General features: G+C 44.0%; 1 protein-coding gene across 1 annotated transcript in view; it reads left to right on the forward strand.

Annotated features, from left to right (window-relative positions):
* ror2 (receptor tyrosine kinase-like orphan receptor 2) overlaps nt 1–16794 on the forward strand; it is a 31372-nt gene extending 14578 nt beyond the window's left edge. The window contains exons 4-9 of the mRNA XM_076079471.1: nt 534–564; nt 11581–11702; nt 11826–12140; nt 12750–13004; nt 14323–14528; nt 15337–16794. Coding sequence (XP_075935586.1) covers nt 534–564; nt 11581–11702; nt 11826–12140; nt 12750–13004; nt 14323–14528; nt 15337–16794 — 2387 coding nt within the window. The remainder of the gene's footprint in view (nt 1–533; nt 565–11580; nt 11703–11825; nt 12141–12749; nt 13005–14322; nt 14529–15336) is intronic.
* The last annotated feature ends 9889 nt before the right edge of the window (nt 16795–26683 follow it).

Genomic DNA, 26683 nt, shown 5'->3' on the forward strand with positions numbered 1-26683 from the left:
CTTTAGGGCGGGCTTACTGTGATTGACAGGTCACTGCTGCTACCAGAGACATATACGGCATCTCTACGTCACTGAACTCAAGGCTTCAAAACATAAGTCCACAAACGGGTGACATCACCGTGACTATGTCCACTTGTTATATACAGTCTGTGGTAATGACCCGTAAAGATATAATATGCTGCATTTCGTCTGTTAATGTTGTTACACGCAGCATTCAAAGTTGGCCTTTTCTCAACAAGCAGAGAGAGAGAGAGAGAGAGAGAGAGAGAGAGAGAGAGCTAGAGTGTGAATGAAAGAGAGGGAGCAGCGTTTGCAAAAACACAGCAGTAAACCCAAGGAATAAAATGTTATTTTATATTATTTTTTGTTTCCCAGTAGTTACATTCCAAAGCACAAACAAACACACCCACCCCTCCGCTCATAGGATGTGTTTCAGTTACCAAGAAGCCACGGTGGTCTTTTGTATGCAGAGTGATAAAGTTAAATAGGTCTCTCTTTAATGTTTTGTTTATGTTTTTATTTTGGACTCACAGGACAGATGCCCACACACAGCCCAGATAAACCGTAAGTGAACACCTTCTATACATTTGTCAGAGTGTGTGTGAATTAATGTCCGACTGCAACAGAAGGATAAGAGGATATTTTGACTATAAAAGTTAGTGTCTTGTTTGTAATGCCGCTGATGAAGAACATCATCTGTGGACAGCTCGATGGCGGTTACAATGCACCTCGATGTAGTTTTTTGCAAAAATGTGACTAAACCAACACCAGAATCAAGGCAGAAAGTGAAAATCCTCAGAACGTGGCAGCACAACACAGAAGCAGTGTATGTAGCGTGTTAAAAACATTGTGAGGTGAGGGCGACGAGTGGAGAAGTAGCTTACATTACAGGTGGGATTTGAGGAGGTCCTATGGTTTTGATAGTAAAGAACACATCATCGAGTCTTATAAGGATTGAGGTCAACAACAACATTTCAAGGTCAAAGAAAGCTTCTGAAAGTGTGTGCATGTCTCAGCAACATCTCATGTGCTTTTGAAATGATGCAAAAACACCAGTCAACCACTGAATTTACCTGACCGAGCCAAGATGGTTATTAATGTACGCCGACGCAATATTTTAATTTTTTTCAGATAAATTGAATTATACTGTGCACAAACTGGACTCTTTACATTGGTGCTACATTGCCATATCATAAACATATGGCAGGCAAGTCCTTTAATTGGTATTTTTGTGTGTATCAACTCCTTAACTGCACATTGCTTCCATCCATATGTTTTAGGAGAATGTTCTTTTTCAACTTAAACTCTGGGTTTCAGCACAGCGAGTCATCCTATCACATTAGACAGAATTATCTGAGTCATCATTCAGTGTTAATACAAAATTCACTAGCTTAGGACCCCGCCTCGGCCGAGGGCAAACCTTCGCCGATTATTTGGAGTGTTGAGGAATGGTTGATGGAGATTTAGCCCGTAGCGGTTTGGGGGAGGCTTAGCTGAGGATCCACTGCGGCTCCCGGGCCTTGCAGATCCCCCGGTCTCCATGTGGGATAGGAGGATGATGACTATGGGGTGAGATAACCTTGGGTGGAATGGTTTAACAAGAGGGAGGGAGGGTGGGATGCAGAAAGCACGAGCCAGCTGAGGCTTAGAGTGGGTAGGTATTTGTAGTAGTGTGACTGAGGCGTGGTCCTGCTCCTGAAATTCATCCATCCATCCATCCATTTTCCTCCGCTTATCCGGGGTCGGGTCGCGGTGGCAGCAGGCCAAGCAGGCTGACCCAGACCTCCCTCTCACCGGCAACATGTTCCAGCTCATTCTGGGGGATCCTGAGGCCTTCCCAGGCCAGCTGGGAGATGTAATCTCTCCAGCGTGTTCTGGGTCTTCCCCGGCGTCTCTTCCCAGTTGGACGTGCCTGGAAAACCTCCAGTGGGAGGCGTCCAGGAGGCATCCTAATTAGATGCCCGAACCACCTCAGCTGACTCCTTTCGACGCGGAGGAGTAGCGGCTCGACTCCAAGCTCCCTCCTGATGACCGAGCTCCTTACCCTATCTCTAAGGCTGAGCCCGGCCACCCTACGGAGGAAACTCATTTCGGCCGCTTGTAGCCGCGACCTTGTCCTTTCGGTCACGACCCAGAGTTCGTGACCATAGGTGAGGGTAGGAACGTAGACCGAGTGGTAAATTGAGAGCTTTGCCTTCCGGCTCAGCTCCCTCTTCACCAAGACGGTCCGGTGCAGCGCCTGCTTTACTGCTGCAGCCGCACCGATCCGCCTGTCGATCTCCCGCTCCTTCTTACCCTCACTCGTGAACAAGACCCCGAGATACTTAAACTCCTTCGCTTGAGGTAGGCACTCTGTCCCCACCTGGAGGGAGCAATCCACCGGTTTCCGGCAGAGAACCATGGCCTCAGACCTGAAATTCAGCTAAATAAATTTATCGGCAAAAAAAACAATCCCAGCAAAATATCACATCAGTGAGTACATCCGGATTTTCATTACAAAACTGCACAGAGAATGTATTTTCAATATACAAAACTACTACAAAACTATATATTCACAGTTAGAATGCAAGAAATACAAGAACAATGGGACAACCTAATGAAATGACGGTGTTTCCAGTATTAAATGCACAGAGCTCCTTTTCCAGACTGGAGAGTATATTTTAATTTGCAATCAACCATTTGTCTCACGTTTATGTAACTTCAGAATAACGTAGAAAAAAACTTTTAAAAAGCTTCATTAACATAAACTTATGCAGTTATATTATGAATGTCAGTCATATACTCTGAAAGCAAAATATAATTGCAAGAAATTCTCTTTAAATTACAAAGATAAACAATGTTGAATAATAGTAGATGTATTTGCTTTAATACTGCTAAATTAAGTACTCTTTCAATAAATGTATTGTTAAAAAATGTATAGATGTAAAAAATAAAGAAAATTTGATGTCAGTTAGATTGACTGCATGCTTCTTGATTGATTTGTTTGCTATTATTTAACAAAACAGAAAAGGGTATGATTGGCTGCCTGCTGGGTTGCTCCAGCCTCTGATTGGTTGCTTAGTTTCAGGCTGCGACCGATATCTAACTGGGCTGTTTAACTTTTAGAGTTTGCAATTTAGCAACTGCTTCAGTTGGATGAAACCGGTTTGACAGAGTTATTGACATCGAAGCTAGAACATGGACTTATGTTCAAAATCCCTGTTCTGGGTTTTCCTCAACAGAAAGCCCAGTAAAGCTGCTTCATCTGTTGATTTATAAGTGTTCTGCTCATTTGTTTGGCCAACTGCTGATATATACAGTACATTCTGTGAGTAATATAATATATTACTGTCAAAGTAGCAGGCGGGTTATGGAGTTACCTGTCAATGCCTTTAAGTCTGGACATAATGTCAAATATATGGTCAACTCATTGAGTTCTATATTTTTTTTGGATTAGGTCTAGGTTTTAAATTTGATCCTGTGGTAAGGAGTCAGTTTTATAATTCACATTTGATTTAGAGATGACCACAGCCTCCAGCCCTTTCCATAATTACACAAGCTTAAGGTCTGTAGTGGTGCGGATGGATTCAAAGAACGGAAATGAATGTACAAACAAATATCCTCGGTCTTTTAGAAGTGCAGAAGTGTGCTTCTGGTGTTAGAAGTGCCTGCCCAAAGATGGGCATGCAACGACATGTCAGCTAACACTCATACCTCCACTGCTTTGGCTGACTTTTATGGTGAAGATATTGTGCTATGCTGCACTGATGGATGCAACCAAACTATGAGGGCAGCAGACATGCGGCCTTCTCTCTGTCTCCCTCTCTCGTGGGTTTGACTCACTCGGATGGGGCTCAGAATAGATTTCTCGACCAGCAGTCAGACACTAGCCGGTGGTTTGGACAGACCTGATCTGAACGGGAAAGAATGCTGATTCATGTCCTCAGTCAGACTAACTGTTTCTGAACCTCTACCGGCTTATGTCATCAGCCAAATATATGACTCATTTAATATACTTAATCTAGAGCTCGGGGAGGGGGACTATTCATTTTACACTACCATTTTGTCTATAATGGGGCATATGATGAAAAACTCATATTTCAGTGCTTGCGCACATCCATGTGGGTGTCTAGAGTGCCTCCCAACCCACATCCTGTGAAATGAGGCAGCCCAGTCAGTTTTTTGTGGGCTGCCTAGATCACATGCAGGTTCTTGAGAATCTGCCGCCCACGGATTGAGAACTACCTTTGCAAAGGTGCAAGCCAACCAGACGAGACTGGTCTTTTTCGGGAGCGGGGGCTTAAAGACACAGGCGCTTAAACAGAGCATTTCAAACAGTGGGCGAATACAGATACTTTCAGACGGACAGTATGAGAACAATACTATGTTTTTTGAACATTAAACTATGTAAACATGTTCCAGTAGAAACCCAAAATACAAGAGTGAGCCTGAATATTTGCATGATATGTTCCCTGCAATGGATGGTATACATTTACATTTTCCTGCAAAGTTCATCAGAAAAGTTAAAGTAACAGTTTTAGGTAGTTGTCACATTATCAGAATTAAGTAAGAGATGTCCTTTGTATAAGTGGATTCACTAGGTAGACCTTCTGTGTCCCTTTAAAAGTAAGAGCTAGTCCTACTGTGTTTAGGGCTGCAATATGCCAATGTTTTTCTCAATTAATTGATTCATTGTTTTATCTGTAAAATAGAAATAGTGCATTTTAATGTCTTGTTTTTTGGAAATCCAAAGATATCCTGTTTACTTTAATGACAAAAAAGCAACAAATCCCCACATTTGATAGGCTGGAACCAGCAAATGTTTAGCATTTTTCTGACGATAAATAAATTGATTCTTCGGCTTATCGCTCCATCTCCACTTGTATTTCCACAGTAAGATGATGTAGGCCGACACAGAGCGTGTGCTAGACGCACTGTGAAGTCACAGTAACAGCAGACATTCTGTATAAAAGATCCACCGTTTCACCGGCTCTGCCAATGGCTGCCTCAGTGTGTGATTTTAGATAGCATGCAGGCATCCTGGAAGCAAAAGACGTGTGATGTGTAACATAGCAGCATCTAGCAAGTGTGTGTGTGTGTGTGTGTGTGTGTGTCAGTGGGACAACTCTGTCCCCCTGTTGTGTGTGTGTCTTATACACACCAGTGAGGCAGAATAACGGGGCTAGTATGAGGTAGACCGCCCTGTAAAAGCATAAAAAATAACGTACGACAATAACAGAGTGTGGTAGGTCTACTTTATCATGATAATACATATCACAGGCAGGCCAATAGTCACACAAAGTATATGAGGTATACACACTGAACACTATAAGATAGGTCTCCTGTGTCAAACTAAAAGTATGAAGTTGTGTGAAAATAAAAAGTGTGACATCAGCCTCAATTATCATGTTTTATAGAGTAATGGTATGAGGCCGACCATGTGAAAATAAAAGTTAAAAGAGGCCAAATGCCCTGGAACACATTCTCCTACTTTCCTTCAGTTGAGAATGAACTGCTAGTCTGTCTATCAGAGCTCCCAAAACAGATAGCATTTCCATCTAAAAGGGCCAAATTATGTTAAGCATCATATTTATGTTCAAATGGTAGTTTATGGACGAGACGCACACAACTGATTGTGATAGAGAAAAAGGAAATATTTTGGGGGGACTTCATTCAGTAGGTATACTTGGTCAGTATCAAGTTCTAATGAAATAACTTCCATAGAATGTGATGTCACAGATGTCACACAACTACTTTTGATGCTTGTTAACATAATTATTAGTACATTCATTTGTTTCATTATATCATAACCAAAAAGATAGATGCTTTTTCAGTGTCCAAAACTTACATAATACCAAATACTTTATACATGCTAGTAAAGGATTCATATGCAGGACCGTTACATTAACAGAGAGCTTCCGAACATTCATGACAGTGCGTCACTTCATCCTGAGCAAATGTGAAAGTGTTAAAGATTTATTATATTCAAGGAAAGTTATTTTGGCAAACTGACATGTAATCGTGAACCAGGACATGCAGGAAGTGAGGTCCGTGTAGCAAGGAGGTCGAGGTTGACGGTTGGGTCAAGCGGACGGAGGACATTCACCTCGGGGTCCGCTGTTCATGTCCCGTGTGAAACCAGAAGTCAACATTGACTTATTTTACTGTACTTTTGTTACGTAACTTTTCGTACTTAAATAGCGCCACCTATGTAAGTTGTACAACAAATGTAGTTATTTTACATAACAAACATACTTGTTTTACCCCAAACCACAATCTTTTTCCTTAACCTAACTACAAAGTTTTGTTGCCGAAACAGGTACGTAGGAGAAAAACATTTTTAAGATAATAATCATACAAGCTGTATGAGGATACGTTGCATTGGTGGGTCTGGTCTAAAATTGTTGCAGCTACGTGACAGGACGAGGACTTAATAAATAGAACATGGGTACCATCATTTATTAGTAAGCGGTGGCTATGGGGTCAAAGTCAAAAACACAAATACGCCTTCTGTTTATCGTTGAGGTCCAAAGGTTTCAAGTGTTACTGAAATTTGGACAAGAGGCCTTGTCAGTATTTCTTACCAGCTCGATGTAATTACTTGCGCCACGTAGATCTGATTGTAGGTAATCAAAAGCAAACATTCCCAGCCTGTGTTCACAGAATAGGAAAGAGCAGCCATCACATCATTCAATCTGTCAGCCGAGCTTTGACTGAGTGGCTCATTTTAGCACTGTAAGCACGCAGGTCTGTTCTGCGTGCGTATGTCCCGGGTTTGGGCTCAGCATGTTTGTTTTTTGGATTAAGACTCAAGTCAGGCCTCGGAGACTAAACCAAGCACACACATAACATAAGAATGACCTTAGCAAAGAGCCAAGTCTGAAAACAAGTTCAGATCAGTTGGTTTAACCAACATAACTTCCTGTAGAGCACCAATACTGACCCAGCAGCTCAACATGCTGGCATGCAGCCAGAGTGTCTTGTTACGACGTTTTAGCTAATTTTATTCACGGAGCAAGTCATTCCTTCAGTGTTTATTACTATTATTTATTTAATTTGTTAGTTAGGAAATGAACGATATGTTGAACTGTTTAAAGATTTGTTTATACTCGCGCTTGGCACAGTAGCTCGAGCCTCCGCAGATGGCCCGCAAGTTGCATTATTCTTTGAAAAGAGGGCGTACAAACAAAATTAACTGTGAAGAATCAAAAAGACAGCGAGTGTAACCCAGAGATATGCCCATAGACCGTAGGTGTAACCGGCAAAAAGCCATAAATCCACCTACACAAGGCTGAGGAGGAATTGTAATTATCTGTAAACCCATATCTCATATTCATTGACTACTTTATTGCCTTTTCCAAGTCCTGTAAAGAAACAAGTCAAGTATTAAATGCATTATAAAGAAACAAAGGTTTTATATCCTGTAAACTATTTGATCTGGCTTCAAAATATTTATTCAAATGTAGTTTTTGAAGACCTCCTGTTTCTACAGTATCTGAAAACGAAATGGCCTTCTTTTTCTATGTGAATAGTGCGTTTATCAATGAACTATTTGTGACTAACATGATCGCACGCCACATGCGCCTGGTTAAAAAGTTTCAGAGGTGCACGACCAAGCGCCACAACCACATGCGGACCCTTAGTGCAAAACTCGCATGCCATCGTTTTCTGCCGCGCGCCTCTCACCAGCTTCATTACGGCGAGTATAAACTAAGCTTGAGGCCAGAACTGGTCCGATAATGTGATGTATTACTTTTCAGTATACAGCATAGCCAGTTCAATCAGGACAGATCATCCTTTATTATTAACAGATGATGTGGGATGATAAAGTCTTGACAGAGCCTTTGACACTTGGACTCTCCAGGGAGCTTTTTAATGGAGGGGTGTCTGCCCTGAGCAGTGGTTGAGGCTGATGCTTCTGCTGAGACCGGTAGGCTGATGAAGCTGATGCAGTCTGGGAGGTGGTGTGGAGGTCAGAGGAAAGCGTGTAACAGCAGCATAAACATACAAAACCGCATATTCAAAAAGAGACAGCAGCAAGATGATAGGCCAACAATGTAGGTGTGTCACTGTGTTTAATGGATAGATGTGGGCAGCTGAGGAAAACAGCTGATATCAGGATTGATAGCCCCAAAATATAACGGCACTGAAATAATGAGTGAGAGACACATATGAGGCAGATGTATAAGATATGAACTTCAGGCCTGAGCATGTACAAGTAAAGTCTTCCTCACTCACTGTCACGGGATTTCACGGATAGGACCCAATAGCAAGACCACAGGAGACAGGAGTTGATATAAACAGGTTTTATTGTGAAGGTGTGTGAAGGTGTGGAGCCCGTGGTCCGACACCAGAGAGTAGGCAGATCGACGGCGTGAGTCCCGTGGCTCGACACCGGAGGGCTGGCAGCTTGACGGCGTGATGTTCCGTGGCTCGATACCAGAGAGTAGGCAGATCGACGGTGTGAGTCCCGTGGCTCGACACTGGAGAGCTGGCAGCTTGACGGCGTGTGTAGTCCGCTAACACAACGGAGGGCAGCAGCTGGATACGGTGACGGCCGGAATGCCGTCCGAATACGGGGAGCCGGACTTGGCCGGACCACCGAGTGTTCCCCTACACTTGCTTGGCCCCGTCTCCGGCTGAGAGGGTGCTCAGCCATATAATCCGAGTCCACCGGAGGGTCAAAAACCCTCCTCAGATCCTCCACAAAGTCCACAAAAAGCACAGCATTTGGCCGATCAAAACCCAATGTTCTCACGGCCTAGTCCAAAGCCCTTCCCCGCAGTAATCCAACCACGTAGGAGACCTTGGACCCGTCCGAGACAAAAGTCTGAGGCTGACGGTCAAATGCCCGTTGGCATCGCAACAGGAAGCCCTGGCACTTCCCCAGTGTTCCGTCGTAGGGATCCGGAGCCGGCACGGGGGATTCCCAGACCGGCGGAGCGAGGACAGGAGGGAATAGTGCGGGTGCTGGAACTGGTGGAGACTTGACTGTCCGGGCTAGTTACTGCATGAAATAGCTAATCTGAGAAACTTCAGCAGCGAAAGTTCTCATCTCCTCCAGCAGACTGTTAGGCCTGTACGGCGTAGCTGCTCCTGTGGTTGCTGGGTCCATTATGGTCAGGTCGTTCTGTCACGGGATTTCACGGATAGGACCCAATAGCAAGACCACAGGAGACAGGAGTTGATATAAACAGGTTTTATTGTGAAGGTGTGTGAAGGTGTGGAGCCCGTGGTCCGACACCAGAGAGTAGGCAGATCGACGGCGTGAGTCCCGTGGCTCGACACCGGAGGGCTGGCAGCTTGACGGCGTGATGTTCCGTGGCTCGATACCAGAGAGTAGGCAGATCGACGGTGTGAGTCCCGTGGCTCGACACTGGAGAGCTGGCAGCTTGACGGCGTGTGTAGTCCGCTAACACAACGGAGGGCAGAGCGGCGGTGAGCAGTCCGTTAACACAGAGGGCACGGGGGATTCCCGGACCGACGGACACCGGAGGCAGGCGCTCGAGGGAGTAGATGCAACGGGGTAGAAGCGGGTGAAAGACGGTACGACCTGACAACCCCAGACTGCAGGACCAGAGTTTATATATTGCAGGGGTATCGTTATTGGGACCTGAGTCTGGTGTGTCAGGCTGCAGGAGGTGATCAGCTGGAGTGGCTGCAGCTGTGTGGCCATGGGAGGTGTAGGGTCTGACAGGGATCCTGACACTCACCTTAAGCTAGAACTTAATATGACTGTGTTATCTTTTATTGCGATAATGATAACAATTAATGGCACTAATTTACACATTGCTTTTAGGTTTTTAAATTGGTGACTTAGACTGTGTTGTGACTGCATAATGCATGGTTTCTGTAGTGGGACACCGGAGGAGCTAATGATCGGAGTCAGAGTCTGCAAAGAGCCCCGGGGAGGTTTGGGCCTCCCCGGGGGTTAGGGGGAGATGGAGTTAGGGGGAGATGGTGACCCCTGTGTCTCTTCAGCGGCCTCTGGTTGTGAATTTCCTCTTCCCATTCAATGTCGGGAGGGTTTTTGCTCTTGTGTTCACAGACAGCTGATGTTATCTGTAGGACAGAGTGACTGGGTGGTTACATTCAGCCAAAAAGTAAGGTAGATGACAATTGAAAACATTAGCTGTCTTGAGTTATGGCAGCAACATAAAATCTGTGGTTGCATCAAACGTGCACCTGTCACAGTTTACAGTGACTCCAGTCCTACTGTCTGTCCCGTGGTACATTTATCGGTGGGATCTACGAGAGGGTCTGACTCAAAAACACTCTCCACTCTTGCTTGGTGTTTATTGACGAGGAATTATCTCTGGTTACCAGAGGTGAAGCCATAAACACTGTGCAGATTCTACTTCAGTTTGTCTCTAGCGGAGTAGCTAATGCTAACGAGCAGCTGTCTGCAGATATTAGACTGATGTAATAAAACACAAACAGCAGGAGCAGATTAATTGAAGTACAGACTTTTTGTGTGTGGCAGCACCTGATTGTTAAAGTGGATGTCAATGGCGACCTAAAAAAAACGTTACGTTGCAATAATGATCTTGTTGCATTTTGCAACTAAAAACCAAATCTATTCAAACGTTTAATCATCCCCAAGCTTTAGATTTAATTTAGTTGGCCATAAAGTCCATCACTAGTTTTCTGTTTCCACTGTCCATTCAGTCTCTTGCTGTTTCACTGTTGTAGAGTTCCCAACATATGTCACATGCTGCCATCTTGCCCTATTGAAGCCTCCTCCTTCTGTGCAGTAGTGATTGGGTGGTGGAGCCGGATGGAAGTCTTGCCCATACACCTGCCTGAACCAATCGCGAGCCGAGCACGGCCACAGCTTGTTAGCAAGAGAGAATCACAGCTGTCAATAATGAAGTCACATCCCTTTTTATAGCAAACTTATCAGAAAAAGAAACATCAACATGACAAGAAGTACCTAAAAAAAAACTTGTGTTTTAAGAACTAACAAGAATAGATTTCCAGGAATGAGTGATCAACAGTCATATAGAGTCACAGTTGTGAGCTGTTGTCTTATGTGTGTGTGTGTGTGTGTGTGTGTGTGTGTGTGTGTGTGTCTATGTGTCTAAATGCAGAGTAGATGAGTTGCAGCAATGGATGATAAATATTAATATGGCGGCTTGTTTATTCCAGCTGCTCCTCTATCACATATGGTTCCTCCCAAAAAAGAAGGGCTGAAGGGCCGTCTGCACACATGAATGACAGGAGAATGAAATTATTCTAATATCATCAGGAGCAGACTTTTGCCCCAGGGCCCCCAAACAGATCAATCTGTCCATTTGGTGGACCAGCTATTTAAGGATGTAAGGATGACACTGTTTTCAATTGACTTCGAACATACTGTTCAAATGTATTAACTGCAATTTCTTGTTACTTATCAGCCAACATACAGCGATCCCAATTTTTCTATAATAAGCTAAAATTAGCCAATTATATATTATCTCTATATAGCGATAGTATTAGTTGAAAGTGGCTGCTGTAAATGCTTACTTACCTAATGGCATCAATAAGGTTTCTGAGTTTTTTGTTTTCTTTCTTTTTTTCCTCTGCTTTGTAAAAGAAAGCATTATTTTTTTTTCTCTTCAGGTCACGTGAAAAAGGTTTCTGCCAGCCATACCGAGGCATTGCCTGTGCTCGCTTCATTGGCAACCAGAGCATTTATGTTGAGTCTCTGCAGATGCAGGGGGAAAGTGAAAACCGCATCACAGGTAAGAACGTATTGCACTATTATCAATAAACAGCGGGGTATAATTCGAACTACTGAAGATATCTGAGATTGCAAAAAACATGCAGGACAGAGTTCAAACGTGTCTCTGTTTCCTCCCTCCAAGCTGCCTTCACTATGATTGGCACCTCCACCCACCTATCGGATCAGTGCTCCAGGTTTGCCATCCCGTCCTTCTGCTACTACGTCTTCCCTCTGTGTGACGAGGGCACTCTGACCCCTCGGCGGCGTCAGCTCTGTCGAGATGAGTGCGAGGCCTTGGAGAACGACCTGTGCCACGCCGAGTACAACATTGCCCGGTCCAATCCCATGATCCTCATGCAGCTGGAGCTCCCCAGCTGCCACCTGCTGCCGCGCCCGGGCACGCCCGATGCTGCTTCCTGTATGAGGATAGGAGTGCCGCCAGAGAAGCTGGGTCCATGTAGGTGGACGCTATCGCATGCACACACTACACAGGTTGATGTAAAAGCACCTTCCTGAATGAACACATTTTACAACAATTTGTAGCCAGTCTAACACTGTAATGCTCAATGATCGAATCCAGCAAACTATGTTAGAAATGCTGCGCAGAAGTGCTGGGAGGGTAGATACACTGGGTAGAAACAGGCTAGCTGCTTTACCCTGCTTCCAGTCTTCATGCTAAGCTAGGCTAACCACATCCTGACTCCAGCTCTGTACTTAACGCAATGACATGCAATTGATATCACTCTTTTCGTTTCCCTTACAGAAAGAAACAGCTTTCCTAAATTATTGAAGAATTCCATCCAAACTAATAATTAATTATTTACCTTAGCATTATTAAGCCCCACAAAGTGAACATAAAAATCGAACTGTATATTTTAACGGTTTAACACCATTTTAACTGGACACATTTAACAGTCCTCTTCAAAATGTGTTGCCATGTTACACACCACAAGACTGTCACTCTCTGAACCAGCAGAAAAACAATAATGTAATCCCACATAATGTAGGTCCCTGTCTTATAGTGTGTAGAAGGAACATCCACACTGAGTCACTGTCTCCCCTACAGATTCGCCCACAGACCACAGCTGCTACAATGGAAGTGGGGCTGAGTACAGGGGCACAGTCAGCGTCACTATATCTGGTCATCACTGCCAGCCATGGAGCTCTCAGTACCCTCACAGTCACCACCTGTCCCAAGACTACCCCGAGCTCTGGGGAAGTCACAACTTCTGTCGTAACCCAGGGGGCCAGATGCAGGCGCCCTGGTGTTTCACGCTGGACCCTCACGTCAGGGTGGACCTGTGTGACATCCAGCCCTGCAGTAAGTACTATGATGCAACAATTGTATCCTGAATAGTTAGTTTGAGATGATCATTTTCAGGTTACTCTAACATAATGAGTGTTTTGAGTCTTCCTAGTTTTTGCCCAGAACACCAGTGTTCTACTGGCAGATACCACCCTCCACTGGGATATGCCGATGTGACACTCTTTTCGTGTCATATGCAAACATTTCAGTGTGTTTTTGTGGTAGCAATTAAGCCCCTTTCAGAGATGAATCTCTTCTGTAAATGTAATGGCAATTTTAAATGTCAATCTCAAGTCTAAATCAGCACCTGTGTGACGTCACAGCAGCAATCTGACCTGAAACATTTCTGTAGCCCTTACAACACGACTCAAGTCTGAATATAATAAACTATATCGCATGTTTAAAGTGCAGTGTAAAGGATTTGACGGCATTTAGCAGTGAGTTTGCAAGTTGCAACCAGATGAAATGTCTCCCGTAGTGTGGAGGACGACAGAGGCCGACGCAAAAACATGAAAACGCGTGACGCGTTGTCTGTCTACGATTCATCTTTAGCGGATTCATCTATAGCTATGGAAATAACTGTTGTTGTCAGGTGTTTGACCCCGGAAGGGCAAATGGTTTTTGACCGCTTTACGCTTTACGGTAACAGTTTCCCGAGTTTATACAACTGGTGCATTTAATGTCGGTGGAAACAAAGGAAATAAACAAACTTTCATTCAACAAACTGGTCAGTGAATATGTACCTAATGCAACGCACATCAAAGGTAATCTAGACTACAACGAGCGCGTCAGCCATGTCATTCCAGAGGGAACGACACCTCAGTGGCCTACAGAACAAGACTGGGCTTCTTTAACAGTAATTACAGTAACTGTAATGACAAATAGCCTTTCACTTCACAGTTTTGTGATGTGTGGAAATACAGTTTGTCTCTTTGTTTCACTTTTAACAAAAGATCTTTAAGTCTCAATAGATCCTGTTAATTCTTACATGTGCTTTTCAGGGGACAGGACACATTTGTTCCATTAAGACCACACCAGCTGTAACTAGTTAGAATTCTATTCTTGCACCATGAGGGAGTATGTTAGTTTTGGGTTATCCATGGTGATATTATTATCAGTTGACTGATTTGAGTAGACTAAAGCTTCAGTTAAAGGCACATCAAGTGTCTATTAGAGAAGTCATAGCCTTTCTTCTAAAAAAACATTCATATTGTAGACCATTATGTTTATACCACAGGTTATGTTTTAAAAGAAAATCGAATGAACACTGTCAATGCATTACAAAATCAGAGGACTTAACGTGCTACTATCTCTGTTGTCTTACTTTCTCCAGAGCTCCCAGAGAACCCCAGGAAGGAGATCCTGTTCATTCTAATCCCTGCCATTGCCATCCCTTTGGTCATCGCTTGCCTTTTCTTTCTGGTCTGCATGTGTCGCAATAAGCAAAAGGAATCGACTGACACACCACTACGCTGCCAGCTAAGCAGCTCACCTAGCCAGGACATGGAGCTGTCTCTCCTCAATCAGCAAAAACACCAGGTTATTACACACACACACACACACACACACACACACACAGAGTACAAAGGCTCATTGACAGGGTTACATCATTTAAATTCTTTCTTATGTATATGGTCGTATTCTGACCGACATTAGCACTGTATTAGAAAACATAGCCCCTTCATTCTTTTTAACGCAAAATAAAGGATTAAGCACATATTCAATGAGAAATTTGTACCATTATATGTTCAAATAATGAAAGCTTTTAAGCTACATTTAAACTCAGAGCCCCTTTTCAAAATAGAGCTAAAATATTATTTGATAATGGTGTCTCATAGTATTATCACAGTATTATAAACCACTGTGCAGTGTTTTGGTGTCTGATAAACCCTAAAAATCATAGATCTATTACTCATCATCTCATTGGTCCATGAAGCAGCACACCCCCACCATATGCTTTTGTTTTTTTAAGGCAGTGCTGGTTTTGGTCTGCGCACCCAGTCATGAAAAAGAGAGTGACCTCCGTTCACCTGAATTATTAACGGTTGCATTCCAGTGCTGAAGTATTACATTAAGTTTTATTGTTGGCCATACCCTTTGATGACATGTAATTGTGTGGCTAAGTGGAGAGCAGGGCCGTCCTTCAATCAGAGGATCGGCGGTTCGATCCCCGGCTCCGCTAGTTGCATGTCGATGTGTCATTGAGCAAGACACTTAATTCCACAATTGCTCCTGTAGCTGTGCCTACGGTTTAGAAATGTGATAGAATCAGAATTGTAAGTAGCTTTGGATAAAAGTGTCTCCTAAATGACTGTAATGTATGTAATTTATTGCTTTGTGGCTGCAGGCCAAGCTGCGGGAGATCAACATGTCAGCAGTGCGGTTTATGGAGGAGCTTGGCGAGGATCGGTTTGGCAAGGTTTACAAGGGCCACATGTATGGCACTGCACCTGGTGAGCAGACCCAGGTGGTGGCGATCAAAACATTAAAGGACAAGGTTGATACCTCTCTCTGTGAGGAATTTCGCCATGAAGCCATGCTCCGCGTTCACGTACAACACCAAAATATAGTTTGTTTGCTGGGTGTGGTCACCAAAGAGCAGCCAATGAGCATGATATTCACTTACTCCAGCCTTGGTGACCTCCATGAGTATCTGGTGATGCGCTCCCCCAACTCGGATGTGGGCAGCTCTGATGATGACAAGACAGTCAAATCCACACTGGAGCAGGCCGATTTTCTTCACATTATCACCCAGATTGCTGCCGGAATGGAGTACCTTTCCAGCCAGCAAGTAGTCCATAAAGACCTTGCTGCCCGAAACATTCTGGTCTATGACAAACTCAGCATCAAGATCCTGGATCTGGGCCTGTTCAGAGACGTCTACTCTGCTGATTACTACAATCTCATGGGCACAAGCCCTTTCCCCATTCGTTGGATGTCCCCGGAAGCGATTATGTATGGAAAGTTCTCCACTGACTCCGACATCTGGTCCTATGGTGTCTTGCTGTGGGAGACCTTCAGTTACGGTCTGCAGCCGTATTGTGGCTACTCCAACCACGATGTGATCGAGATGTTGCGCAGCCATCAGCTACTGTCTTGTCCAGATGACTGCCCAGCCTGGATTTACACCCTTATGCTGGAGTGTTGGAGTGAATTCCAAGCGAGAAGGCCTCGCTTCAAGGACATCCACACACGTCTGCGCTCTTGGGAAAGCCTGTCCAACTACAACAGCTCTGCTCAGACTTCTGGCACCAGCAACACTACCCAGACCAGCTCTCTGAGCACCAGCCCTGTTAGCAACATCAGCATGAGCACGGCAAATGCCTCTCGTTACACCAGCCCTAAAAAGAGCTTGCCTTTCCATCAGCCCCAGTTCATGCCCATGAAGGGCCAAATGCATCGGCAAATGGTGCCCCAGCAGCTCTACATCCCTGTCAACGGATATCACCCCATGCAAGCTTACCCATACCTGCAGAACTTTTACCCCATGCAAATACCCATGCCAATTCCCCACCAGCAGATGCACCACCCACCACAAATGGTTGCCAAAGCTGGTTCTCACCATAGTGGCAGTGGATCCACATCTACAGGCTACGTCACCACTCCCCCTTCCAACACTTCTGTCACAGAGCGAGCAGCTTTGCTAAATGAGGACTCCAAGACCAATGATGAGGACTTGGCTGACAGGCCGTCCCAGGATGGGCCAGACCAAAACAAGGACATGTTAGTGCCTGAAACAGAATTGCTAGGTGACAATGACCCTTCACAGACTGACGAACTGGTGATACACTTGTCAGACACATAAGTGTGGTTCTGTTTGAAGAACAGTAGGGCTGAAATATTTCTGTGAGCTGTGCTTGCCAAAATTCAATAAGCAGCAAAAAGTGAATTGAGAAATTTTGTGGAACAGTGACTGAATGTTTTCTAGGAGTTTCTTAGATAGTGCTGACACCGATTTGAATGTCAAGTGTGTCTCATGTTCTTACCTCTCAAACTCCTGTGTTAATGATTAAGCAAAATTAACCATGCAATCGTTTATAGACCTTTTTGTAATGTTGCCATTTAGACAGATTTATGTTCTTGCAGTTGCTGTGCAACACAAAACATTTTCTTATCCACGAGTACTTTAGTGGTTGCCTTGATGGAAGTTCGTTTTACTTGCCAGCAAGGCCATTCTCTGGGAGGCCATAAGGGTGGTATTCATGCCCCCAACGCCCACCCTCCCACCTCGGATACCACACCCCTCTATAGAGGCACCACAACCTTTTCGTTTGTCCAGCAAAAAGTGAGATGGTCTCTCACCCTCTTCTCACCCACTTGCAGTGCCAGTTGTGTTTATTGTAAGACACAACCAAGGCAGAGGTATTTCTACCAGAACTCAGATGTCTGTAGTGGCATTTTGCTTGTGCTCAACTTGTGCACCACTTAATGACATTTTTTTGTTTTTGAGGTTATTATCCTATGGATTGTGAAAGCCACAATCATAGATGAATCATAGTATGATCAATAGGTATGCTGTATGATGCTTTGTTAATAATTATAGTCACTGATGAAAACAAAGAATGAGAACCAAGAATATCTTTTTTTCAGGCCATTGACAAAGTTCACACACAACTTATTTCCCACGAGGTTGATGCTTTTAACATCAACTTTGATAACCAAATTGTGCAGATTTGTAATTATGTACTTTGGTTTGACCATTTTATTGTTTATAGTTTTTCTTTATTGGTGAAGATTCCAAAGCCTGATGTTAGTACAATGTCCTTTCCACCACATGTTTGCTTTGTTTAGGTAGATTTTTGCTTTCCATATAATGTTTACATCCATCTATGGAGTATGCAATAAAGTCATATCAATAAAATGGTGTATTTCTCCTTGATAAAAGAAGAAAGTCATGTCCTTTCACTTGATTATAATTTGTCATCGCATGTGCAGATAGTCTGATATATAAAGTTACATAAGGCCAAAAAATATATTTGCATCCTCATCTTTGAATGTGGTTGTGGGTTTACCGGAGTATGTAATTCTTGCCATGTGATGCAGAGATTATAACCCTTTGTTCTGTTTAAAGATGGACTTGGCTACATCCACACTACTAGGTTTTCGTTTTAAGACTGTTTTGAAACAAAAGACAAGCGTTTTAGTGCAGTTTCAGAAATAATCTCTGCTCATACCACCTGAAAACACATATCACATGACCATTCACATACACTGGGTATGCATGTGCTGGTGTTGACAGGAAGCAAAGGGTTAGGGTTGATAACACCGCTAGACGTGGGAATTGACGCAAAGCCAATAGCTTTCCTCCTGTGCATGTAGGCAGTAGTAGCATTATAAAATACTAAATTTAACTGTACAGCAGCTGCTAGTATAGATAACAAGGTCAAAAACACTGTTATCCATATTGAAATGAACCACTGGTAGTCAAGGCTGATGTTAGTCTTTCAGAAAAGGATCACGTGATGGGGCGTGACCAATCAGGAAAGCACATGGAGGGACTGATAGGGCGATGGGCTTTAAAGCAAATTTTACATTGTGGCCAAACGGTGGAAATTGAATTTCCGGGTCCATCAAGTGATGCCATGGGGCTCAAAAAGATTATTTCCCATAGACTGGTAATATGCCCGAATAGCCAAATGCAGAGTTATTTTCATTCGTCCATTTATTTGAATGAGCCCAATAACCAGGCTGGACCGAGCCTGGGGAGCAGAGTTAAAGGAAACTCTAGTGCACATGCTCTATTAGCCCCATAATGCACAAGATCCGGGTACTTTCATTTGAATTCTATACTCGGAAGTCAAACTTTCTTTGATTCATGTGCCCCTGAGCAAGGCATGAAAGTTGCTCCCCTATCCAGTTCTCTTTATATATCCATGGCCCAGACTTAAAAACGCAACCTTGATTTTTAAAACTAAAATGGCAAGCAAGTGTGATACAAAAACAAAAAATAAACGTACAACAAGTAAAGATGGACGGGCTATGAAGGGATGCACCTGGTCAGCAACAATGCTAAGGTACAATGCATCTGGATGGATTCTGTATGACTTAATGATATATTAACCTCCTCAATTTGTCTGCTAAGCTTCCCAGCAGCACATAAATACCCCAACCCTACCGCTAACTCTTGGGTAGACAAAATAATACCATCTTTGATGCAAGCTATGTTTTCTCTGCCTAAGTTATTGACCTTTGCAATGTCCTGTTTTTTCAAGCTAGACTGGCAGTACGCAGTTGTATTTTGTAGCTAAATTAAATCCGATATAGATTTGTTATTTGTGGATTCTCAATAAAAAAATGGCAAAGGAGCGTCAGTATGTCATTAACGTCACAGAAGGGTTTGGACAGGATCTGTACAGCCTCCAGTCATCACAATAATATTCAAATTATAATGTTTTCAATCAGCACCAAAAATGATATCAGCAGACCTTTTGTATTCCGTATCAGCCCTCTTCTGTCAGGGAGAATATCTGCTACTGTACTTGATTCAATCTACTTTGTGGTTCATTTGTTGTCAGTACTGTGTATTAGGACAATCGGTTACAATGAACAGTTGACATTGGGCGAAGGCAGGATACGTCGTTGACAGGTCGCCAGACGATCGCAGGGCTGACATACATAGACAGACAAACAATTACTCTCACGTTCACACCTACAGGCAATCTAGAATCATCAATTAATCTAAGCTACATGTCTTTGGTGGGAGGAACCCCGGGAGAACCAGTGCTGCCACGAGGAGAACATGCAAACTCCATAGAGAGGGCCCGTTAATACACTTAACTTGACTTGACTTTGAGGGGCACATTTCTATTATCCATGATTGACAAAAAAAGCTTTGTACATTGGTGCACTTTCTAAAATGATATGTCTCACAGGAACTCACTAATATGCTTTATATAAAGCCAAGTATATACAGCATAAAACTAGCAACAACATTAGACCTTTGACTCATGGACTGGTATTCCATCAACCTGAATGTTTCGTGGTGACAAGCAAACTCCATCCTTGTCCAGCTATTTATACAACTCCGCACAGTGTGGTCCTGTAACTTAAGTAAGCATTGTGGCTCTCTTCTTGCCGCCACTTTTCACTGTCTGTTCAGTAAACAGCTAACGTCATCATTATCATCATTCTCGGTTTCTCAAATGTACATGATACAATGAAGATAATAAAGCGCAAAGACGATGTAACAATAGCGTTACCCCTCCACTTTAACATTAGCCAGAGCTTATGGAGTAAATTATTGTATGCAGTAGAGCAGCATTACCTTACTCGGGCAAACACAACTGATACTGCCTATTTTCATTTCTTACTTCCCTTATCACGAAAACTAATCCCATTGAAACGCATCAATCGGTTATGGTCGACATTAATGGTAACTAACGCTACCGTTAACTGTTTGGAAACTGTTTGACCCATTGTACCTTTCCTTCCTATACACAGGTCACCTTTCTCAAAAGTAACATTAACGTTAACGGAGACAATAACGCTAGCTAATGCTAACGTTGTAATATGACCCATTCTATGACGAGAGATACTGTGCTAAGCGTTGATTTTTCAACTGGACGGGGAACATTTAAGCACCTACCTTGATAAAAACCTTTTAATTTGCCTATTTCATTATCACTCACCAAAATTAATTTATGTGAAATAACAGTTCATTTGTAAGAAAGAAACAAGCCTTAGCTGGCCTCCTTTCTCAGCTTTTGAGTTTCTCACACAGAAGCAGGCACAGACCGTTATTTCAGCATTTTTAAGCTAGGGTTAAAAAATGATATTATTAAACTACGATATTGTCAAAGTAAAACAGTTTACGGGTCCATCAGACGTATAAATAATGCCGCTCTTGATGATCCCTGCATTCTCTGTTGTAAAAACTGCTGAAAAGAACATCTTTGACCATGTAGTCTGTGCCTGCTGTTGTTGTTTTTTTCCGAGAGGGAACTCTGAGCCGGAAGCGGTGAAGAACAGGTATCGAACAACTTTAGACTAAATCACCCAATATTCTAGAAAACCATGCATAAAACTGACCCAACTCAAGCAACATTATGGTTGGGTACAAATTCAACGCAGCATTTGTTTAGTGCTAATGATGCCTTTATGATTATAATTAAATAATAAATTATTATCATGCCCTGAGAGGTGCCACACATAATTTGGTTTTCACTAACAAGGACCACGCCAATAACGGTATGAGTTTCAAGAGGTTTATTGCATAGTGGAAAGATTGTTAGATTCAAGAAGCGGAAGGGATCGAGGGATGAAATAGATATAGGGTAGGGGTAGAGGGATGAAGGGGAGTAGGGTAGAGGGATGATGGGATGTGGGGGTAGGGAGGAAGGGATGTGGGAGTAGGGGTCGAGGTAGAGGGATGAAGGGATGGAGGGGTCGAGGGATGAAGGGATGTCAGGAAGAAGAAACGAGGAGGGTTTGTAGAAAGGAGGTTAGGCGATCGATGGGGGACCGTTGATGTCCGGCAACTGGCGGGAACGGGGGGACTGGAGACTGTAGGGTGGGGGCCATCTCTTCGGAAGCTCTGGCGGAGCAGAGTCCCCAAAAGATAGCTCCATAGAGACTGATGCCGATGGCCGTTTCTGGAGTCGTTCGGGTTGGTACGAACTTACCTGAGGTACGCGGGGAAAGACCGACAATCGCGTATCTTGAGGGTGTGGTTGGAAATTCCTTGGCTTGAAGAGGTGGAGGTGGCGCCGAGTAAACTCGGGGGTATTCTGGATCGGGCCAAGATATGGCAGAAGTGGTGGTGATCCCGAGACCGCAACAGGGATCTTGCGGGGAATTCGGCTGGCTAAAATATGGGCTTAAGTAGTCGCGGATGGGTTCGTACGGACTCGAGTACGAGTCCGGTCGGAAACGGTAGATGGTTGAAGTGGACCGTATTGGTTGGTCTTGTGGCATTTGAGGCGATAGACGACCGTGTCGGGAGGATGGATGTGATGTCGAACGCGGTGGCATGTCGGGACGGATGGAGTCCAAGGCGGTGAACTCGGAGCAGCGAAAGAAGCTGGCAAGAACGTGGACTTTAAAGCTTTGTCCGTGAAGGGAGACGGATGACCTGAGCTGGGGGTGAGGATTTATTTTATTTATTTAACCTTTATTTAACCAGGTAAAATCAATTGAGAACCAATTCTCATTTTCAATGATGACCTGGCCAAGAGGCAGTAGCACAGTCCACACAAGTTATACAAACAACACAGATACAATACAGTATGACAAACAATGGAAAAATTACTAAAAACAACCTAGATAAAATAATAAACACTATGTACAAAATAAAAGGCAGATTACTGGATGTTATTTGTCAAAAAATGGAAGAAAGAAAAAGAAGTGAGGGCTTTTCAGCAAGTACAGCAGTCAACTATAACTTGTTGCAGCTTATGTTTGAACATGTTGAGAGAGGTGAGAGCTGTTAGTTTGAGTGTGTTTTGTAGTGAGTTCCAGTCCTTTGCAACGGCAACATGAAAGGAGTTATGACCAAACACAGTATGGACTTTTGGAATGATGAGCCTAATGAAGTCACTGGATCTTAAATGCCGATTGCTGTCAGAAATGTGCAGAAGATTTGAGAGGTAATGAGGAGTCATTCCCAAAATGGATTTATAGACCATGAGCAGCCAGTGTTGCAGCCGCCTGGTATGAAGGGAGGGCCAATCCACCAATCTGTAAAGAGCACAGTGGTGGGTGGTGAAGGGTGCACATGTGGCAAAACGGATTGCCGGAGTGTGTCCAGTTTTCTGAGGGTGGTCTTTGATGCCATTTTATAAATTATATCGCCGTAATCAAATGGTCATTTTCACAAGGGTGAATTTGGCAGAGTGTGTGAAGGAGGCCTTGTTTCGATACAGGAAACCCAGTCTAGCTTTGACTTTAGCCAGAAGGTTATTGATGTGTATGTTAAATGAGAGAGACGAGTCCAACCAGAATCCAAGGTATTTGTAGGAGCTGACAAACTCCAGCTCCGAGCCATCAGCACTGTAGACCTTGGGAGGGCTGGGAATGATGAAGTTTTTCCGGTCAAACAGCATACATTTGGTCTTTTTGGGGTTGAGGAGCAGGTGGAGGCTGTGGAGAGACTGTTGGATGGAGGTGAGGCTTTGTTGAAGAGTGGACACAGCAGAGTAGAGTGAGGGACCAGTTAATATATGATGGTGTCATCAGCATACAAATGAATCAAGGAATTTCCAGCAGCTTTTGCTACATCGTTAATATAAATGGAAAACAAAATAGGGCCTAAGATGGAGCCTTGAGGGACACCTTTAGAGATGGTAAGCGGTTCAGACATGATGTTTTCAGTCTTCACCCGCTGGACACGACCAGCCAAGTAGCTAGCAAACCAGTTGCAACAACTACTGGACAAGCCAATGCTGGTAAGTCTTTGCAGGAGAATGTTATGGTTGACCGAGTCAAAAGCCTTGGCTAGATCTATGAAGGCAGCTACACAAGTCTGTTTGTTGTCTATGGCGGTGATGACGTCAAGGACCTTCAGTGTAGCGGTGGTACATCCGTGGCCTTTCCTAAACCCAGACTGCAGGTCAGACAAAATATGATTTGAGTCAATGAAGTGAATTAGTTGTTTATGTACCAGTTTCTCTATGACTTTGGCCAGACAGGGCAAAATGGAAATCGGCCTGTAACAGTTCGGGTCAGAGCCTCCTTTAAAGAGGGGAAGAATCGTAGCCAATTTCCAGTCAAAGGGGAAAACAGACAAATTAAATGATAGGTTAAACAGGCTTGTAATAGGGGAAGCAATAATATGAGCGGCCGATTTTAAAAACACAGGGTCAATCCCATCAGAACCAGCTGACTTGTTTGAATCTAACTTAATAAGTTCATCCAGGACTTCCGAAACCTTAACAGGTTGAAGGGAGAAGCTGGTAACGCTGGGTGATGAAGTAGGCGTGTTAGATGAATCTATTTCAGGGGCAACTGCATCAAAGAAATTAGACGATTTCACGAAATGTTGGTTGAAGTGTGTGGCCATGCGTTGTTTATCAGTAACAACAATGGCATCAAAAATCATAGAAGTGGGTAGATACGGAGAAGCAAGTTTGTTTTCCATGGATTTGACTGTTTTCCAAAATTTCTTGCCGCCAGAGCCACTGGCTGAGAATTCTTCTTTGAAATGACTGATTTTAGCTTTCCTGTTCGCCTGTGTTGTTTTGTTCCTGCATTGTCTGAAGGCCAGCCAGTCCGCAGCAAACTGAGAAGACCTCGCCCTCCGCCATAAGGTGTTTTTTAGGCGGATCAAAGCCGCCAAATCGTGACTAAACCAGGGGCTGTAGCGATTCTTTGTCCGGAATTGTTTCAATGGGGCGTGTTTCTCAATGATTAGGCTAAAGGTGTTTTTGAAATAAGACCAGGCATCCTCCACTGAGGGGATAAGATTGATTCTTTCCCAGGACGCAGCTGCAACATCTTGCAGGAAGGCCTGATTGGCAAAGTTTTTCAGTGAGCGCTTGGTCACAATCACCGGTGGACGTTTGACAGAGAGGCCGGAGCGAACGCATGCAATAGCACAGTGGTCACTCAAGTCTTGACTGAAGACTCCAGATCGGTAATTTGATGGAGTGTTAGTGAGAATAATATCAATCAGTGTGGCAGATGACGGTGATTTCAAATTATATCTGGTTGGCTCAGATACAATTTGAAAGAGGTTTAAAGCATCAAATTGCTGTGTAACTAAATCAGGGGGGTTGATCATATTCCAGTTTAGGTCACCCAAAAGGACAAACTCAGAGGAAATGTGAGGGGCCAGCAGTTCACCGAGAGCTCTTAATGTGCATGCTGGAGCAGAGGGTGGTCTATAGCAAACAGCAACAGACAGAGTGAAATTTGTTGACAGTTTAAGTTTTAACAGTAACAGTTCAAATTGCTTGGGGACTGATTTAGACAGCGTAACAGAACATTGCAAACGGTCTTTTACAAATATAGCCACGCCGCTACCCTTGGTGGATCTATCCTGACGAAAGACGTAACCCGGTATTCGAATTTCTAGATCCGAGACACCTTTCTTAAGCCATGATTCAGAGACAGCCAGAACATCAGGGTTTGCAGTGTGCACCCAAGATTTTAAATAGTCATGTTTTGGCAACAAACTACAGATATTGACATGTAAAAAGCCCAATGATTTACGATCACAAAAATCATTAAATGACAGATTGGAGACAGTGGGACCATGGATAGCGGGCCCTGGGTTTGGGTAAACATTTCCAGAGATGAACAACATGAGAATGATTAACACACGTCTGAGGACAGTGCTAAAATGTTGCATATATTTATCTTTCATTGACGGTTTGGTCGAAATTAAAGAGGAGGAGTCGTGTAACTGCTGCAATAACATGTAAGAGTACAAAGGAATAAGCTTTGTTACAAACCAAGTAGGAAGTCCAAAAGTCTTTGTAAACCAGAAGGAAGAAATGTCCCTGGTTGATAAACTGAAGCCCAATGTACCAATACCGTTAGAAAGGATGGCAGTCTCCTGCGTGTACCTGCTAGAAAGGCAGGTTGTATGAGCTGATGTGATCCAGAGAATAAAAATGATTGTGAGCCAAAAAGGCCGGGAAGGTTTTAGTGGATGAAACATGTCCAAACCAATAACCAATAGGTTAGGCTGTAGCAGGTTGAAGAAGGCCAGGCTATAGCTGGCAGAGGAAGCCAGTCTGTAGCAGGTTGAAGAAGGCCAAGCTGTGGCAGGTTAAAGAAGTCCAGGCTGTAGCAGGTTGAAGAGGTCCAGGCTGTGGCAGGTTGAAGAGGTCCAGGCTGTGGCAGGTTGAAGAGCTCCAGGCTGTGGCAGGTTGAAGAGCTCCAGGCTGTGGCAGGTGTGGGGGATGAGAATTCAAGCAGCCGAGGACCGATTGTCACTGTAGAAGCCGTCGAAGCTGATCGAGGGTGCTGCGTCTGTGAAAAGCTGGATGTCTTCCGGCTTAGTGATGTGTTCGTCGTGGAAGTTGGAGATGCCGAGAGGAACTGGTGTCGGTTTAGCTCGGTTTACGTGCTTTGTCAACTGACGTGGTCATGGAGGTTTGTAACGGCGGCGGGGACTAACGGGATGTGTGGCAAGGAGGATTTTGTTTAATCTATTGATTCTATTTATCTGGTGGAGAAAAGCCAAGTGTTTAGACCGTGTGCTGGGTTTGAAGAAGGCCATGGTTGAGTGTCTGGGCCTGCGACATAGTGGCTGGCTACGTAATTAAATACTCTTCCACGCCAGTGGGTGGCAGTAGGTAGCACGATAATGGCCGTGGTGATAAAGACAGTAGAATTAAGAGATGCACCGAGAGGCTGCGGCGACAAGACGTTTGTCCGGATTCAGGTAAGAAATTTTTCCGGCTGCTCTTGGACGGACGCATGGCGGAGTAATACGCGTCCTTCTGAAGGAACGAAAAAAGGTACCGGTAGTTGGGATCGGAGCGAGAGAAGTGAAAAAGATGCTGGGATGAAAGGATGCGTGTGCGTGGGTTGGAAGTGCAGATTAGGGAAAAGAGGCTGCAGGGTGAGATATCCCTGGTGCAGAGAGAGTAAGGAGGGGGCGCGATACGAACTGGCCCTCTAGAGGGGCTGGTGTGAGTGACTGGGCTTGTCTGGGCGTCGACGTAGCACCTAACGCTGGTGGCTCGGCAATCGAGGGAGGTGTAGTGCCGAGCGGCCGTGAGCAGTTTGAAGAGTTTGCTTTTCTGTCG

The sequence above is a fragment of the Anarhichas minor genome, unplaced genomic scaffold (assembly GCF_050575085.1).
Source record: "Anarhichas minor isolate MPS153535 unplaced genomic scaffold, ASM5057508v1 ptg000073l, whole genome shotgun sequence".
Classification (NCBI taxonomy): domain Eukaryota; kingdom Metazoa; phylum Chordata; class Actinopteri; order Perciformes; family Anarhichadidae; genus Anarhichas; species Anarhichas minor.